The 20,050-nt window shown below is 42.7% G+C and overlaps 1 protein-coding gene across 5 annotated transcripts in view; it reads right to left on the bottom strand.

Annotated features, from left to right (window-relative positions):
• Positions 1–20,050, bottom strand: part of fars2 (phenylalanyl-tRNA synthetase 2, mitochondrial) — a 95,292-nt gene that overhangs the window by 8,838 nt on the left and 66,404 nt on the right. Inside the window, exon 11 of one of the 5 annotated variants that reach the window (XM_054622709.1) lies at positions 12,180–12,421. The exons of 3 other annotated variants lie outside the window; for them this stretch is intronic. In XM_054622709.1, the coding sequence (XP_054478684.1) occupies positions 12,310–12,421 (112 nt within the window). In that variant the 3' untranslated portion in view covers positions 12,180–12,309. Of the gene's footprint in view, positions 1–12,179; positions 12,422–13,159; positions 13,260–20,050 lie in introns of those variants that run through there. One more of the 5 variants, XM_054622710.1, reaches the window with a different exon arrangement.

Here is a 20,050-nt window from a genome sequence, read left to right as displayed (position 1 = left end):
CTATTCCTCCTCCATTAAACTTTCCCAACCCCTCTTTTATTCCTCCTCTTACACATTTTATTTCTATCAGTTTATTCCGTTGTCCAACCCTTCCCCCTCTTTACTTCCTTTGTTTTAAGTTTTTACTTTAGTACTTCCTCCCTGTTTTACTTGCTTACTTCCCTTTTACTTCCTCCTCTTTTTCTTCTTCCATCCCTCCTCATTACATGTTTCTTTACCTCTTTCTACATATTTTCTCCTTCAATCCCCTTTTTTACTCCTCTTTCCTTCATTCACCCCAAATTTTACTTCCTTTCTTTGTTTCTATTCTTTCTTTTATCCCTTTACCCTCCTTTCTACTTTCCTTCTTCTATCCCTCCTCCCCTAACACCTTTCCTTCATACTTCCTCTATGCCTCCACCATTTTCCTTCTTCCCTTCATTCTTTCCTCCACATACTTTTGCTTTCTTTCTTCCTTCTTTGTCTTTCCTTCCTCTGTTTCTCTACCTTTAACCTCTTCCCCTCTTTCCTCTCCGATCATACTCATCCTTTTTACTTCTCCTTTCCTACTTCCACACCTCCTTTTTACTCCATTTCCTCCCCTTTAACTTCTTCCATCCCGTCTCCTTTGTGTCCTTACTTTTTTACTCCTTGTTCTTCTCCCATCTCTCCTTCTTTTTATTCCTCTCTTCATCTTTTCTCCTTCCATCCTGCATCATTTTTACCTCCATCATTTCCTTCCTCTTACATCCCTCCTGCCTTTTTCGTTCCCTTACTTCCTGCTTACTTTCCTTGCATCCTTTGTTTCCTTCCCTTTGTCACAGTCAGAGACAAACTGGAGATTCATCTTCACGCTGATCCAACAGTCTGCGAGCCTTTTTACCGTCCTGTGTGTGTGTGTGTGTGTGTGTGTGTGTGTGTGTGTGTGTGTGTGTGTGTGTGTGTGTGTGTGTGTGTGTGTGTGAGTCACGGTAAACACTCGTCATATCTCCTGGTGCTCCAACAGATGGACAGTAGGCGACACACACACACACACACACACACACACACACACACACACACACACACACACACACACACGCACACACACACACACACACACACACACACACACACACACGCTCCCCCTGGTGTCTTTTAGCAGGTTTTCTTGATCCATCAATCAATTTATCAGATGAGACAAACAGACGAGTCATGAGTCATGAGTCATGAGTCATGACTCGTGAAGAACTGCATGTGAACAGCATACAGACGTGTCACACGACAGCTCCGACACTGAACGTCGGCTGAGACCGGATCAGAGACATCTGGAGGAGTGATGTCCTGGAGCTGTGATCTGTGACGCTGACTCTGGATCAGAGGCTTAGACATGAACCCGATGATGTCATCGCACAACAAACAAACGTGTTACGCAGCGCGGAGGACGAGGAGATCTTTCGGGTGTCCGGCGATGTGTTTGGAGTTTTTGGAGGATGATTGTTGTTGGTTTGTGTTTGATCAGACGGAAGGCTCAGACTGAAGCTTAGTGAACATTTGATATTCATATTTGTATGTTATCCACGTGATCACAAAGGAAGGACAAACAAACAGAGATCTTTCCTCCAGAAACCAGCATTGATTTATTTTTCACGCAACTTATGTACTTTTATAGTTATTTAACCCAAATCTTCTCCTAAACCTAACTAAGTATTTCACCATCTTTTACTAAATCATCTAAGTTGTTTTCAGTGAAGATGGAAGTTTATTTTGAAAAGACAGCATGTAAGAAGAAGAAGTTGTTGATGGACTTTTGTAGGAAAACGCACAAAGAACTGAGGAGGAGCTTTTCATAAGATATCAGTTTACGACTCATATCTCTTGTTATTACAAAAATCACAGTTAATAATTCTAAATAAATAAACCCTATCAGCCCAGGAGCTACTGTAAACACACGTCTATCATTGAACAGCTTAAAGTCCCGCCTCTGATTTCAGGCCACGCCCCCTGCTTATCTTATGACGGTGTTGAAAGAAAATAATAACTTAATAAACACGATCCTTCTATTATCTTCTTTAATTCTGAATCAATTTGCAAATGATATCTGATCTTCTGCAGACTTCAGTCTTTAAAGCATCATCTCCGGTATCGACCTTTAACAAAAACAGCTTCAGTCAAAGTTTACATCCAGCCGGAGACGCAGAACCAAACATTGCCGTCATTACCCATGATGCTTTGCCCTCACTAATGCAAACACCCACTTGACATTAGCGGCGTGCGATTGGCTGCCTCGGAGCTTCCTCTCCGTTATCGCAGTGAATAATTCAGACGGCTGATTCGCTGACGGCCTCGCTGGCATTTCCTCCGCGCTAATTGCTCGTTAAGCGTTCCACTCGACCTTTAACGGAAGCGATCTGTTCGTCTGTTTTCAGCGTTTTACGGGTTAAAGTGAAATGTGTTTCCCCCTCAGGCTGCTTCTGCTTCAGGCACATCACTGGTTTCAGTACAATACAATACTAAAAATGTTTCTGTCTGTTTATATAATATTTTAGTTATTGTGGACTTTTAACGTCTTTTTACTTATTTATTATTATTTACTGTTTGATTATTTATTTATAATACTTGTTTTGATCTTGATTTTTACTCATGTCTCTTGTTTCCACTGTCCTCTCTGCTGCTGTAATCCTGTAAATGTCCCCGCTGTGGGACTAATAAAGGATTACCTTATCTTATCTTACCTTATCTTATCTTATTTTCATCTTAACTCCATCTTACCTTATCTTACCTTATCTTATTATCTTATCTTATCTTATCTTATCTTTATCTTACCTTTATCTATTTATCTTACTATCTTTATCTTATCTTGAGAGGAAGGAAGAGTAGATTTTCATCAGGTTCCAACTCCAGCTGAATCAGGAAACGTCAGATTAATCTGTGATCTTTATCTATTTAACTTTTACTATCTTTATCTATTTAACTTGTACTATATTTAACTATTTAACTTTTACTAGACTTTATTAGACCCCAAAATGTAATACCTAAAGATAAGATAAGATAAGATAAGATAATCCTTTATTAGTCCTGCAGCGGGGACATTTACAGTATTTACAGCAGCAGAGTGGATAGTGCAAAACAAGATCAAAAACAAGAATTATAAATAAGCAAATAAGCAGTAAAACAGTAAAGAATATTAAATAAGTAAAAAAAAAATATATATATATATACAGACAAAATAACTATTATATTGCAGAGTGTATTAACAGTAAATTAAAGAGAATTCATGACCTTAACTTCCTTTTATTTTAAGAGCTGTTAAGATATTTCAAGTCGCCACGGCAACAACAGGTTCTTCTGCAGAGCCAACAGTACAGAGATATGATATGAAGAGAATAACTCCTCATCAGATAAACTGCTGGAACGTTAACGTGGACTTCTTAAACGAACACGAGCCTCCAGCAGAGGAAACGTTCTCTGCTCCACTGGAGAAGAGACGTTCTGCTAAAATGTTTCATGTCCGAAGGACAGAGGATGAAAACTTAACAACACACACACACAGAGACACACACACACACACACACACACACACACACACATGACATTACATTACATTACAGTCATTTAGCAGACACACACACACACACACAGCGACAGACAGTCAGTAGTATGTTACATATCATTCACACACACACACTGATGACAGGCTACACATCAACACACACCACCATCAGACAGACACACAACATTCATCATCAGTCCACACCGATGGCCTTCAGGAGCAACTTGGGGTTACAGTGTCTTGCCCAAGGACACATCACACACACCACAGCATGTATTCCACAAAAAAAAAAAAAAAACACACACACACTCACTTCCTCTCTTTTTCTCTCTCGTCTCATTCATATATTCTCCTCCCTCACTTTCACCTGAAGCCACTTCACTTAGTGGAATGGCCAAACACAATGTGTGTGTGTGTGTGTGTGTGTGTGTGTGTGTGTGTGTGTTTCACCTGAAGCCACTTCACTTAGTGTGTGTGTGTGTGTGTGTGTGTGTGTGTGTGTGTGTGCTGTGGGTCGATACGAGTTGAAAGACAAACAGGAAGCCACTTGAGTGAGTGTGAATGAGTGTGTGTGTGTGTGTGTGTGTTAATTGTATTAAGATGGAGGGAGAGCAGGAAGCGAGCATCATTATCAGGGAAATTGAGGCGGCAGGAGTGGATTTTCCACATCCACTAAGAGCTGGGAAATGATGTGTGTGTGTGTGTGTGTGTGTGTGTGTGTGTGTGTGTGTGTGTGTGTGTGTGTGTGTGTGTGTGTGTGTGTGTGTGTGTGTGTGTGTGTGTCCTCATGTCTACAATCCAATCAGACTCATTCACATTACATTAGATCTCTCAGGTAACTTGAGCTTGCTGCTGTGATCTGTGTGTGTGTGTGTGTGTGTGTGTGTGTGTGTGTGTGTGTGTGTGTGTGTGTGTGTGTGTGTGTGTGTGTGTGTGTGTGGATCAATACGGTTGATGCATTAAGTTGTAGCTCATAATTGTAACAAACATTAATGTGTCGAGTTTAATTGAGAACATCTGTCCTCAGTTCATCTCCTCTGAGTTCTAACAACAGATGAAAACGAACATCTGGACAGAAAATGTTCTCAGGACAGAAAACAATCGATTCAAGGAGCAGCTCGCCTCCTCGACCAATCAGATCAATGTTTTCCACAACATTTGTCAACGTCCAATCAGCAGCTACTACCAGGAACATCACACAGGATGGATCCCCCCCCTCTTTGGACCAATCAGAGTAAAGATGGATCCACACCGTCAACGGCTTCTCTTCTATTTCTATCTTCACATTGTCACAACACAGTCTGCTCTTATTGGGTTTTTTTACAGAAAGTATTTAATTGAATATCTACAATGAAAATAAAGTGTCTTTAATCTTGAATAAAAAACACTTTTGTTCTTTAGTTCTGTGGGTGTGACATCAGTCAGAAGGTCCGGTCTGTCCGTGGTGCTGAACGTTCTCTACATGTTTCACTTCAACCCTCTGATGGGATGGAAAGCATGTTTTCTTTAAACAATCACCAAAACTACACCGTTTATCACAGACAGGAGCTGTGAAAACCGTCATTATCGTCAGATTATCATCTTTCTGACGGTCCTTGAACACATCATGTGTGACACAGAATATAAACTTAAAATTATGATTTTATTCTACACGTCTCATTTAAAACCTCGTCACAAATAAAAAACATTCAATTCTGAGCTTCTCAGTGGAACTATGAAGACATGATTGATTCATCTGAGACCAACAGTCATGTGACAAAAGAATCTGTGAAACTTTGACTGAACGTGTAGATTTCATTTTTTGGCAATTTTTGGAAAATAAATGATCAAAGAAATTCAATTTGCATTTTTTCTTTTTATGATTTATATCATTATAAGTGTTATTCTGCACTAAAGACATGTTTGAGTTCTCTCTACTTCTATTTATGATTGTTCTGTTTCCAAAGAGGAGCAGGACTTTTATTTTGTAGTGAAAATCAAGACCACAGAAAGAAAAATGTGACAGGAAGGAGAGAAAACTCTTTGAAGTTCAGAGGATTAACACTGACTTGGCATGGAATTGTTCCATCTCGGTTCAACATTGGCGTTCGTTGACTAATAGTAGCATCTATGGTGGAAAGAGTTGACCGAAGTGGCACTCAGCAGTGGAAATCTGGCCTTCAATGTTGACGTCGCTGGGACCAAACCGACGCTTCTAGTGTCATTTTTATAAATATATATTTCCTTTTTTAAGTTTTTCTAAAAATGTTATCACTTTTGTCCAAAATAAAAACAATGATAAAAAAAACTAAATGAGGAGTTTTGTGCAAGAAATGTTTCATAAACTCCAATCTGCTGCAGAAAACACAAAATCACCCTTTTTATGTCTTTCTTAATGTCTCCCTTTATGATTCCCACCAACTCAAACGTGTAAAAATTCTTGTGTGGTTTGAAATTAAAACACTTTGACTCAAATAACAAACTGAACACAAACAGTGAAATGAAGAAAGACATCGTTTGCTGCTCCTCTCTGGGGATCTGACTTATCCGTTAGTGAGACAGCAGGTCTGATAGGGTTCTCTAGATTATCATCTCACACTGTTTAACTGTTAATGCAGCAAAGAAACAAAGAGAAGGAAACTGAAGACGGATTCTATTTTTCTCCTCCATCTCTGGTTTTATTTCTGAATCTCCAAAAACATCGTCGTGTTTTCTGAAGCGCTCAGCTCGTCTATTAACACACAAAAACCTCCCTCTGCTCCTCAATTACCAGCTGCCTCTGTCCACACACACACACACACACACACACACACACACACACACACACACACACACACACACACACACACACACACACACACACACACACACACACACACACACACTCTGACAGGACAAACACACACATAGAAAACACACGCTTTAGTTGTAGGATTCCCTCAGGTGAGTGAGTCATCCAAAACAATATTTACAATCTGATAGTCACTCTGTTTGTGTGTGTGTTTGTTTACGTGTGTGTGTGTGTGTGTGTGTGTGTGTGTGTGTGTGTGTGTGTGTGTGAGAGTGTTTGTTTATGTGTGTGTGTGTGTCCGACATCCTGATTATGTGTTGTTTAGCCAAATTACAATTACAATTAAAGAAGCAGAAAATAATGCTTACAGCAAATGAATATCAAAGTACCTGTGTGTGTGTGTGTGTGTGTGTGTGTGTGTGTGTGTGTGTGTGTGTGTGTGTGTGTGTGTGTGGTGCTGAATATGAATGATGCCTCCTCAGTGTTATTTTCACACGTTGTATAGAGCTCTGTGGGGGCAGCTGCTCTCTATATGTTCTCGCATGGTTGCTCGTAGTAACTTACAAAATGGTTTGTAGATTATAAACACAAATATTAAAAACTGATTTAAGTCTTTTCCTCACTACGAGAGTCTCCAGTTAACACGGTCACTGGTTAAACCGAAACACCGGCGACATCTATGGCTGTTAGCTAATAAACGTGTTGACTACCACTGGAGGTTCTTTTGAAAGCGGATGAAGTCAAACCTCTGAGTCTCTTCATGGTGTTTGACGTTCTGTTCATTAACACAGATACAGAGTTGATCATCTCGTGACTTGTAGCTCGTAATGATGTTTCACGCTACGTTTCTCCACCAAATACACGTTCCTATCTGGGAACTTGTTAATGTATTCTACTTACTCACGAACAACAATCAGGTCTGGAAAGTCACTTTGTTAACGTTTCATTCTCCATCTTTGCTGGTTCATGTTCTTTCACAGCTCGACAGCTGTTCCACTCTAACGTTCTTCAGTTGTCAACACTTTTATGTTTCTATCACTCATGTTTCTGTTTTCATTTGTGGAGTTCTGCCTTTTCCAAATTATGGTATATGTTGTATCAATAAAACAAAAAAGCTTTTAAACGTTTAGATGGTGTTTACATTCACAGGAAACCCAATATAATCCAAGTTTTACTCCTAAAGATGTCGATGGAGCAAACAATTCATCCTGATCAGTCTGTAATCAGAGGATGTGTGTTGCCTTATTGATTACTTCAGGTCTCTAAGAGGTGGGATTTGATATATGTATATATACTATATTTACTGTGTTGTTAGGTGTCAAAGTTTGACGTCGGTATTTGACTCTTTTGTATCCTGTTTTTGTTCCAGTAGATCGAAACAAACACCACTTGAGATGCCGTGAAATCCAAAAACATCTTTTCCATCTGACATGAACATTAACTTGAATTTAATTGGAGTCAAAGTGCGAACAATGAAACCAAATAATAGAACAATTAAAATATATCAAGTTAAGTGTACTTCCGTTGATTAATAATTTCAAAGACTGCTTTGGACTGAAACTAGTGTATAAAACTTTCTTTCCTCCTCTTCTTCACTCTCTCTCTGCCGTCCCTCCTCTCTCCCCCTCTGGACATTTGAACTTTGACAGATATGATCTGCACTAAGAGGTCGACGGAGACGACTGAGTGTTTGCTGTTCTGGGGTCGTTTTTGCTGAGTGAATCAAAAACCCAGCAGAGACAGAGAGTCCGGATGGAGACTGACACAAAACCTCTGGGGTTTTTCAAATCCACTGTAATAGACTGGACACATTGACCTTGTCCACAACCTCGGCCTCAAGTTTTACAGAGTGAGTTTGTCTCTGTGTGAGTGACACGTATAAGACGGCAGCAAAATCTAAAATAACTCACACAGGAAACATGGTGAGATAAATGAAGTCACCCCTTTCTCTAGTAAGAAATAATATATATTATTTAAATATATGTAGTTTATGTTTGTATTACTCAAAGAAAGAATAAAAGAGCATTACACTGCCGGTGTTACACCGAAATAAACAAGAGATTAGGTTGTTAAATGGTAGGGAACAAGAGAGCTCTGGTGTAACATCATAGGGAACAAATGAGGGCCAGCATTAGACTTTGGGGAACTAGAGAGCGTTAGTGTTACAAAACTAAAAAGTTGTGGTGTTACACCTTAGGGAACGAGAAGGTTCTAGTGTTACACCTTAGGGAACGAGAAGGTTCTAGTGTTACACCTTAGGGAACGAGAAGGTTCTAGTGTTACACCTTAGGGAACGGTTCTAGTGTTACACCTTAGGGAACGAGAAGGTTCTAGTGTTACACCTTAGGGAACGAGAAGGTTCTAGTGTTACACCTTAGGGAACGAGAAGGTTCTGGTGTTACACCTTAGGGAACGAGAACGTGCTGGTGTTACACCTTAGGGAACGAGAAGGTTCTGGTGTTACACCTTAGGGAACGAGAAGGTTCTAGTGTTACACCTTAGGGAACGAGAAGGTTCTGGTGTTACACCTTAGGGAACTAGAGGTTCTTGACCTTAGAACTGGTGTTACACCTTAGGGAACTGGTGTTACACCTTAGGGAACGAGAAGGTTCTGGTGTTACACCTTAGGGAACTAGAAGTTCTTGTGTTACACCTTAGGGAACTAGAAGGTTCTTGTGTTACACCTTAGGGAACTAGACAGTTCTGATATTACACCTTAGGGAACTAGACAGTTCTGATATTACACCTTAGGGAACTAGAAGTTATTGTGTTACACCTTAGGGAACTAGAGAGCGCCAGTTTTTGAATTTGAAGACTCTTTATGCAAAAATAATTCACTGCAACATATGCAAAGGTTCCAACCTTATGACTGTTTACGCAGTTTCAAATTTGTACACTTAATGACATTTCTGAAATCTCTTAATTTATAATCTAAAGGAAGTTCCTCTGACAGTTCCTAACTCATACAACATGCTCACAGATACAGCTTCATTTAAGAAAAGACACTGACACTGTTGGGAAAAGTCAAACATTCTCAGAGAATCACAAATTTCAGATGCAGAAAGTCTAATTTTGAAAAGCTACATCTGCTGCACCGATGATCTGATGGAGTTAGATCAGCATCATCAGAGACGATGTGTTTACTTCACAGCCTTTTTTCTTCTATTTATTCATCTGAGGAAATAAAGATCCATCCTGACCTCTGGAAACAATCTCACAGACTTTGTCATTTCTTCTTCTGCTCTCTTGTTCCTGCAGTGACGTCATCACCACACTGCCTTAAGGACTATACTTCAACTCCCCCTCTCTTTCTCGTCCCCAGACAATAAGAAGTCAATCTACCTGGATCGAACCTCATCACACACACACACACACACACACACACACACACACACACACACACACACACACACACACACACACACACACACACACACACACACACACACACACACACACACACACACACACACACACACACACACACACTTGAGATTGAGGTCAGAGTAGAAAAGAACAGCGAGGCAGAAACTGTCGATCCAGAAAGACTCTCTTTCCTTCTTAGTCCTTCCTTCTTTAGTTCCCTCACATCTACTTCCTCGTTATCCTTCACTACGTCCTACTTTTCTTTCATTCTAAATGTTTCCCCACTTTCCCTGAAGTGTGTTTTGATTTTAGTTAGAGAGACAAATTAGTCAGTGTGAAGAGAGAGAAAGCTCACACACTTGTCTCAGAGCGACATCATTTCATTAGCGAGAGAAATCCATCGATATCTCTGCCTCCACAGCGACAGTCGACCTCTGAGTTTGTGTCAGAGAGAAGGAGGTTAGTGTGTGTGTATATGTGTGTGTGTGAGATTCAGTCAATTTATAACCAGCAAAACTGGCAGCTGCAGTGTTTAACGTCCTCGTGTTAAAGCAGCATTTCATTTAGGAAACATCCTCAAAGAGACGTCTACTCCCTGTAGAAAATATAAAGTGTTGCTTTAAAAGCACGAAGATTAAAAAAGGTGATGATTCAAGAGGAATGGTTGGACTGCTCATTACAAACCAGAAAACAAAACTATGTTTGTGTTAGGAGGGGTCAGATTTATGCTAATTCAATTGCAAACACACCTGAAAGTCTTCAAAAGCAGCTGTGGATGGATGTTTGAGAAGGTCATAGTCGTAGTTTTTGGGATCTTTTGTACAAAATTAAATCAGAGTAGTGCTCAGCACACACTCACACATTTTTTTCCAGAGCTAAAGTCAGTAGAGTCAGAGTGATTCAACAGTTGTTGAGACATTTCAGGCTGGAAACCTGAGATGAAAGTTTGTTCTTCAGGAAGTGCTGGAGGAAATGTTTTATAAATAAAAAAGAGTTTATCATCTGTACGGTGGCCATTTAGGGACATCTCAGACTCAGCTTGTCAGACTTGGATCTTGGTCTACACCCATGTAGTTGATGGGTTGATGTTCAACCCAGAACCATTTGCTTCTGGAAAAAAAACCTTTTACGAACGGATTCTTCAGGAGCACACAAGGGTTCTTTGTGATATTAAGAGTTGCATTAAGAACTCTTTTCATCCAAACAACCCTTTTTGGAAGAAAGAGTTCTTCGAGAGGTGTTGAAAGTGAACGCCCCCAAAAAACTGATTGTGAACCTGATTGTTGTGGGCTGAGCTGAACCACATCAGTCCCGACCCGTCAGGAATATAAAAGGGTTCTTGGTAGAACCCCCTGGGTGGGTTCATGTAAGCACTCTTGAACGGTGAGAAGGTTCTGGACAGAACCTCCAGAGAGGTTTCTGGGTGGAACCATTACACCATATAAGGGTTTTTTGTAAATCCTCTTGTAGGGATTTCTGATTGGAAACATTTCACAGATGGGTCTAGGTAGAACTCTTTATGTTGAGTTCAAGGTAGAACCTTCTGAAAGGGTTCAAGGAAGAATCTTTATAAAAGATCCTAACAGGCACCAAAAATGGGTTCTTCTATCAGGACAGGTCAGATAACCCTCATTGGTTCTAGTTAGCACCTTTATTTCTAAGGGTCTACTCTGGACCCCGTCAGTCTCAGCTGCACTGTATTTAAATAGAGTTAATAAGATAAAATCATATTATATTTGGTTATTACTCAACTTTCCTCAATTCATTAGACTTTGGGCCAAAATACAAGAACCCCAACAGAACAATGGTTCGGTGGATTGTTCAGGTTCCTTGATTATTAATAAAATATTTGTTTCTCAGAAACTGTAGGTAAATAAAGTATTATTTCAGGCAAATGAAACATCCCTGATCCCGTTAAGGACACACTGAGAGAACAGGGAGCGCTTCAGTATTCACTCATTTGCTTTCTTGCAGGAAACAGCTGTTAGTGTAACAGCTGAATCAATTAGCTGTCAGAAAAATTATAAAGATGTCAGCTGGTCAGACTTCCTGGAAGGAGCCCGGAGAGCCTGAAACATCCGGACTAAAGGAAGATCTAAGGACAACACACGAACAAACGACTGCTTTGGCCACATATAATGTCACATTTAAGAAAACACATCTATGGTACTAACAAATCAGTGCAAATACAGACAATAGTGCAAATAAAACCTCTGACAGTTGATAAGTAAAACACCCTCCATGTAAAAGCTGTTTCTCAGCCTGTACATCTGACCGGCTCACAGTCTGTACTCAGGTCACTGTTTTTGTATTTCTGAACTTTAATTAGCTGACCATCTCATCCAAAAACAGCCTACAACAGCAGAACAAGCTTCTGGTCAAAAGGTCAAATGTCAGAGGCTTCAACATCCTTCTGTGATTCATAACTGCTACGGTAAAAGGTCACGAGATGAAATCAAAAGATAGAAGAGAATAAAGCTGGGTGGCTGTTTAAAGCATCACACATTGTAGGTAACTCTCTCTTGCTCTCTCTCTCTCTTGTTTTTGTGCCAGCTGATTTCATATTCTCTGGAAAAGACCCAGTCAGTTTAAACACACGGGGAGCTTGTTGGTATGTGAACACACTTGGAACAGAGAGGGATTTCTCAGAAGGTCCAGGGAGTTATGTTTTCCCAGAAAAGAAAACAAGTCTTTGGCCGGCGTCTTTTAGCGGTTGGATTCCTGAGTGTGCTGAAAGATGTTGTGAAATCTCCCATCGACAAGATGAGATGAGGCTGAAAAACATGTTTAAAGAATATTTAGTGACGCAGCTAAAATTGGTGTTCTCCATATATATATTTATTATATTATGATTGTTCAATGACATTAGTCAGGTTACAGTACAGTTCCTCTGATGTTTCCCATCAAGGACGAAAACCAAGATCGCAAAGAACAAAAAACCTAATGGTGAAGGACAAAAACCAAGATGGCGGTGTGCTCCAAGTACTCTTATTAATAAAGATCTATCCATCTATCCATGGCACTGAGGAACACACAGCATCACACAGTACCAGTCAGCAGGATGAATTCATCAAACTCCTTGTTTCACAGGATGTGTTGATCACAAAAGGAAACAAAGAGATGATTTAATACCAGCTTTATCCTCAGCTTAAAGGCCTTGTCCAATTCCAAACCCAGATCTGAGTTACAGCGATCACAAATACTCTCTATATGGTAATTTATAATTCAAGCTGGCAGTTGTACATGTGACTGACACCATGACCATAAACAGCCTCTGCTCTCCTGGTTTATGTCCTCCAGAAAGCAGAGGTCCACTGATGTTGGGGATCAGGTCTGGGTCAAACGATGAAACTCTCCTTCCTGTCAGTGAAACAGCAAAAATCTGCAGTGATGTGGATTATTTATTTTTTTGGTGACAGCAGCGAATCGTTACCCCCCCCCCCCCACCTCAAGTGACCCAAGCAAAGCTGCTGACTGCATGATTCACCGGAGCCGGACAGAAGGTGTGTGTGCGCTGAAAACTGGCAGCAGGACGGCAGCACGAACCGCCTCTCCCTGTGGTACTGCTTTCATTAGGACTCGGACTGGTACTAGTAGCAGTGGAACTGTCACCTAAACAAGACGTTGTCACAGGACTCTGATTTGAATCCCACTGATTCCACTTGTTTTATTAAGTTATTCATTCAGTTTTAATGAAAGTTAAAGTGGAAGTTTCTTGTGTTTCTGTATTTATGCTCATGTTTGTTATTCGTGCTCTGAATATATAATAAAATATGCGTTTCTTTTTAGTGTGGGACGTGTGTTTGGTTTTTGTTTTGTTATTGATTCTATAAAGAAAATATTAATTGTATGTGTGTTTATTTGTTTATGTTTACGTGTGTGTTACATTCACACATTCTACAGTGTGTGTGTGTGTGTGTGTGTGTGTGTGTGTGTGAGAATCTATTTAGCTCCCTGATGTGTTTATTATCTTAGTGAGAGTGAAAGCATGTGTGTGTGTGTGTGTGTGTTTGTGTGTATGTGTGTGTTTGTGTGTATTTTTGTGTGTGTGTTTGTGTGTGTGTGTTTGTGTGTGTGCCACCGTAACCTCGATGCTCAATTACACCCAGATTACCCAGAGGCCCTTGGGGCTGTGGCAGCCGGTGAGCTGGCTGATATAAATCTGGTCTGTTGTTGATACACCAGCTCTCTAATGCCCATAAAACATTACTGCTACACACAGACACACACACACACACACACACACACACACACACACACACACACACACACACACACACACACACACACACACACACACACACACACACACACACTGAAAGAATACATGCATGAACACATCAGGTGCTCAAATGAATACCAACACACACACTATGAGGAGATTACAGGGAGCTAGTGCTGCAGTAAGCTAACATGCTAACTCTGCAGGGTAAGCTAAGAGGAGGAGGAGGAGGAGGAAGAAAAATACAAAATACACTGTGTGTGTGTGTGTGTGTGTGTGTCTCTGTGTGTGTGTGTGTGTGTCTCTGTGTGTGTGTGTGTGTGTGTCTCTGTGTGTGTGTGTGTCTCTGTGTGTGTGTGTGTGTGTGTCTCTGTGTGTGTGTGTGTGTGTGTGTCTCTGTGTGTGTGTGTGTGTGTGTGTGTGTCTCTGTGTGTGCGTGTGTGTGCGTGTCTCTCTGTGTGTGTGTCTCTGTGTGTGTGTGTGTGTGTGTGTGTTCAGCTCCATTACCAGCATATTGACTGAAGAAAATCTAAAGTAACTGCTGCTGTTTCTTTTATTTTGAAAGGTCCTTTAGAGTCAAATATAAACGTGTTGTGATTTAGTTTCATTAAGAAAAACATGAAACCGAATAATTATGATTTATGAGCGCTCTGCTTCTTCTTCTTTAAAAACTAGAGATGTTTATTAAAGGACCTTCGATTGAAAAGATTCTCCTCATTTTTCATTCAGACTAAAGTCCAGCAACGATTGTCAAATTCCACTTGTTGAATTTAGTCTTTTCAAAATAAACCTCCATCTTTACAGGAAACTACTTAGTTTAGGAAAAGATCGTAGTTTGGGTTCAAATAACTACAGAAGTGTTTTAATAAAGTACGAGGAAGAGGAGGAGGAGAAGGAGGAGGAGGAGGAGGGAAAATAAAATAAAACTGGGAGCAGAAGAGGAGGAAGGAGGAGGAGGAGGAGGGAAAATAAAATAAAACTGGGAGCAGAAGAGGAGGAAGGAGGAAGAGGAGGAGGAGGAAGAAGGAGGAAGAGGAGGAGGAGGAAGAGGAAGGAGGAAGAGGAGGAGGAAGAGGAGGAGGAAGGAGGAAGAGGAGAATGAAGAAGGAGGAAGAGGAGGAGGAAGAGGAGGAGGAAGGAGGAAGAGGAGGAAGTAGGAGGAAGAGGAGGAGGAGGAAGATAAAGAGGAGGAAGAAGGAGGAAGAGGAGGAGGAAGAAGGAAGACGAGGAAGAAGAAGGAGGAAGAGGAGGAGGTAGAAGAAGGAGGAAGAGGAGGAGGAAGAAGAGGAGGAGGGAACTTTAATGAAAGGGATTAACTCCCAGACATCTTGTTTTTTCGCAACCAGTGAACAGGAAGTGACCATATAAGGACTGAGGAGGAGTGACGTAGAGACGCCGTATACGTCTCTGGTGTCGACCTGTCAATCAGTGTGTAGCCCCGCCCTAAAGCATCCCCTGCTTTATGGTCTGTTTGACTCTAAATGGAGCATCATTTACTAAATGAACATCATGCTGTATTGAAGAAGACTTGAAACTAGAGATTGAGACCATAAACTCATGTTTACAATGTTTACTGAGGGAATAAATCAAGAGAGAAGTAGAGTCATTTTCTCATAGACTTCTATACAACCAGAGGAGTCGCCCCCTGCTGGACAGGAGAGAGAATGCAGCTTTAACACAGTCTGATCTGTAGGTTCGTGTTTCACTTTTCTTTATGTTTCCTACAAGGTTCTATCGTCTTTCCAATTAAAGACCTTCTTATGATGGGTTAACTGATGGGTCTAATGGTTCCTCCTGAGGTTGAATCACAGACAGTACTAGAACCGCGGTTCCGTCTCCGTCTCTCTCTGTCGTCTGATTGGTTGTGGGAACAGAAAACAATCATCTATTATTCAGACCAACAACTGAAACCTGCACACCGGAAAATGACAACTCTCTCTCTCTCTGTCTCTCTCTCCCTCTCTCTCTCTCTCTCTCTCTGTCTCTCCCTCTCTCTCTCTCTCTCTCTCTCTCTCCTCTCTCTCTCTCTCTCCTCTCTCTCTCCTCCTCCTCTCTCTCTCTCTCTCCTCCCCCTCTCTCTTTAATCATTCATGGAGTTGTTGTGGGCGGCTGCCTCCCTGTCTCCTGCTGAGCCTGCAGAGGGGTGAGGAGGAGGGAGGATGAAGTGATGATAGGCTGACAGGTGGAGGAGGAGAGGAGTGAACAGAAAGAGGAGAGGAAGATGGAGTTTGTTTCAGATCTTTTTATGTTTCATGATCATTTTTCTCTAATATAATATTTTCTTATTGAACGACAAACATTACATTCAGTAAATATCTGAGTTTATATTACAAACAGCAGCTTTTTATTGAAATGATTTCCTGTGTGAATATTTAAAGGCATTTATTTATTATATTATTATTATACTTTAAATGTGAGTTTAAACACATTTTTCTTAAAGTGATTTAAGGACAGTTTATATTTTCCGGAACTGTGCATATGAGTCACATTTATTAGATTATATGATTAATGATATTATATTTATACTTTGCACGGCTTTGACTTTTAATATTTAACACTTTTCTCCTTTGATAAAACAGAAAACACCTCTATTAAGTACGAGGAAGAGGAGGAGGAGGAGGAGGAAGAGGAGGAGGAGGAAGGAAAATAAAATAAAACTGGGAGCAGAAGAGGAGGAAGGAGGAAGAGGAGGAGGAGGAAGGAGGAGGAAGAGGAAGGAGGAGGAAGGAGGAAGAGGAAGGAGGAGGAGGAAGGATGAGGAAGGAGGAAGAGGAAGGAGGAGGAAGAAGAGGAGGAGGGAGGAAGAAGAGGAGGAGGAATAGGAAGGAGGAATAGGAAGGAGGAGGAGGAGGAAGAGGAAGGAGGAGGAGGAAGGAGGAGGAAGAGGAGGAGGAGGAGGAGGAAGAGGAGGAAGATGAAGAGGAGGAGGAGGAAGAGGGAGGAAGGAGAGGGAGGAGGAGGAAGAGGAGGAGGAGGAAGAAGAGGGAGGAGGAGGAGGAAGGAGGAGGAAGAGAGGAAGAAGAGGGAGGAGGAGGAGGAGGAGGAAGAGGAGGAGGAAGAGGAGGAAGATGAAGAGGAGGAGGAAGAGGGAGGAGGAGGAGGAAGAAGAGGAAGAAGAGGGAGGAGGAGGAGGAGGAAGAGGAGGAGGGGGAGGAGGAAGATGAAGAGGAGGAGGAGGAGGAAGAGGAGGAAGAGGAGGAGGAGGAAGAAGAGGGAGGAGGAGGAGGAAGGAGAGGAAGAAGGAGGGAGGAGGAGGAAGAGGAAGGAGGAAGGAAGAGGAGGAAGAGGAAGGAGGAGGAGGAGGAGGGAGGAGGAGGAGGAGGAGAGGGAGGAGGAAGGAGGAGGAAGAGGAGGAGGGGGAGGAGGAAGAGGAAGAGGAGGAGGAGGAGGAGGAGAGGAGGGGGAGGAAGAGGAGGAGGAGGAAGGAGAGAAGAGGAGGAGGAGGAAGAGGAAGGAGGAGGAGGAGGAGGAGGAGGAGGAGAGGAGGAGGAGGAAGGAAGAAGAGGAGAGGGAGGAAGAGGAAGAGAAGGAGGAGGAGGAAGGAGGAGGAGGAAGAGGAAGGAGGAGGAAGGAGGAGGAAGAGAGGAGGAGGGAGGAAGAAGAGGAGGAGAGGGAGGAAGAGGAGGAGGAAGAGGAAGGAGGAGGAGGAGGAAGAGGAAGGAGGAGGAAGAGGAAGGAGGAAGGGAAGGAGGAGGAAGAGGAGAGGAGGAGGAGGAAGAAGAGGAGGAGGAAGGAGGAAGGAGGGGAGGAGGAAGGAGGAAGGGAAGGAGGAGGAGGAAGGGAGGAGGAGGAGGAAGAAGAGGAGGAAGAGGAAGGAGGAGGAAGGAGGAAGAGGAAGAAGAGGAGGGAGGAGGAGGAAGAGGAGGAGGAAGAGGAAGGAGGAGGAAGGAGGAAGAGGAGGGAGGAAGATTAGGAGGAGGAAGAGGAGGAGGAGGAGGAAGAGGAGGAAGAGGAAGGAGGAGGAAGAAGAGGAGGAGGGAGGAAGAAGAGGAGGAAGAGGAAGGAGGAGGAGGAGGAAGAAGGAGGAGGAGGAAGGAGGAGGAAGGAGGAAGAGGAGGAGGAGGAAGGAGGAGGAAGAAGAGGAGGAGGAAGAGGAAGGAGGAGGAAGAGGAAGAGGAGGAGGAAGAGGAGGAAGACAAAGGAGGAGGAAGAGGAGGAAGAAGAGAAGGAGGAGGAAGAGGAGGAAGAGGGGAGGAAGAGGAGGAAGATGAAGAGGAGGAAGAGGATGAGGAAGAGAAGAGGAGGAGGAGGAAGAGGGAGGAGGGAGGAAGAGGAGGAGGGAAGAGGAAGGAGGAGGAAGAGAGAAGGAGGAGGAAGAGGAGGAGGAGGAAGAAGAGGAGGAGGAAGAGAAAGGAGGAGGAAGAGGAGGAGGAGGAAGAGGGAGGAGGAAGATGAAGAGGAGGAAGAGGAGGAAGAGGGAGGAAGGAGGAGGAAGAGGAGGAGGAAGAGGAGGAGGAGGAGAAGAGGGAGGAGGAAGAGAGGAAGAGGAGGAAGGAGGAGGAGGAGGAAGGAGGAGGAGGAAGAGGAGGAGGAGAGGAGGAAGAGGGAGGAAGAGGCGGAGGAGGAAGAGGAGGAAGAGGGAGGAAGAGGAGGAGGAGGAGGAGGAAGAGGAGGAGGAGGAGGAGGAGGAGGAGGAGGAGGAGGAGGAGGAGGAGAAGATGAGGAGGAAGAGGAGGAAGAGGGAGGAAGATGAAGAGGAGGAGGGAGGAGGAGAGGAGGAGGAAGAGGGAGGAAGAGGAGGAAGAGGAGGAGGAGGAGGAAGAGGAAGAGGCGGAGGAGGAAGAGGAGGAAGAGGGAGGAAGACGAGGAGGAGGAGGAAGAGGAGGAGGAGGAGGAAGAGGAGGAGACGAGGAGGAGGAGGAAGGAGGAGGAGGAGGAAGAGGAGGAGAGGAAGAGGAGGAGGAAGATGAAGAGGAGGAAGAGGAGGAAGAGGGAGGAAGAGGAGGAGGAGGAGGAGGAAGAGGAGGAGGAGGAGGAAGAGGGAGGAAGAGGAGGAAGAGGCGGAGGAGGAAGAGGAGGAGGAAGAAGGAGGAAGACGAGGAAGAGGAGGAGGTGGAGGAGAAGAGGAGGAGGAGGAGGAGGAAGAGGAAGAGGAAGACGAGGAAGAGGAGGAAGAAGGAGGAAGAGGAGGAGGAGGAGGAGGAGGAGGAGGAAGAGAGAGGAGGAGGAAGAGGATGAGGAGGAAGAAGGAGGAAGAGGAGGAAGAAGGAGGAAGAGGAGGAAGAGGAAGACCAGATCCACTCCTTCTGGTCTGACCTTTCACAATAAAAGCCCAAAGGCATTATGAATCCTGTTATGTTGAAGGCTTGGGCCTAAAGAATATAAAGTTGATTTTACATTTAAATGTTTTTAAAGCTCGTTTGATATGAAGCATTAAATACAAACATGAAGACTATATATGTATATTTATATATGTGTATATATATATATGTGTATAAAGACATATCATCATCAGGAGGACGGGGTGTGAACTGTTGTTGAGTTTAAACTCTTTATACGTTCGGATCAATACTCTGTAAAAACAAAGCCAGCAGAGACTCAGACCTCTGGGATCAGATTCAATAAAACTTTATCGTCCATCGCAGATCAATAATATCTGTTGTTTTAAAGGTGACTGGTTTCAGGTGAGGCAGACGAACCGGAGAACCGGTCCGACTGCTGGTTCTTGTTTCAGACCGTCAGAGGTTCTCCTCAGTCAGGAAAAAACGTAAAACGCTGACTAATCAACGACCGATCACAATGACCGATCAGAGCGATGGATTACAGAGAGAGAGAGAGAGAGCTGTGTGAAGGTGAAGAACAGAGATGAATGTTCAGTTTGTCTTTTTTATTTTAAAGATTATTAAACAACCACATTTATGAGAGAATAAAAACTAATGTTCTCTTTCTGTTTTCAGAATGAATGAATAACGTGAACAGTTTCTGATGGAAACCAGATTTATAACGAATCATTAACTAAACGACTGCACCATCTGTGACCGGTTCCACCCAGAACCCACTATGTCAGGTTCTACAGAGAACCCTACTCTGGTGTAACGGTTCCACCCAGAACCCCATATGTGAGTTTCTATCCAGAACCATTCCACCTTCTAAGGGTTTTATATTCCAAGGGTTTCATCTAGAACCCATCCGGGGGGTTCTATTAAGAACCCTTTTATATTCCGAGCACTTCATATCGAAC

Source organism: Anoplopoma fimbria, chromosome 21 (genome assembly GCF_027596085.1).
Source record: "Anoplopoma fimbria isolate UVic2021 breed Golden Eagle Sablefish chromosome 21, Afim_UVic_2022, whole genome shotgun sequence".
Lineage (NCBI taxonomy): Eukaryota > Metazoa > Chordata > Actinopteri > Perciformes > Anoplopomatidae > Anoplopoma > Anoplopoma fimbria.
The sequence above is the reverse complement of the archived record's forward strand: the minus strand, read 5'-3'. Positions and strand labels throughout refer to the sequence as shown.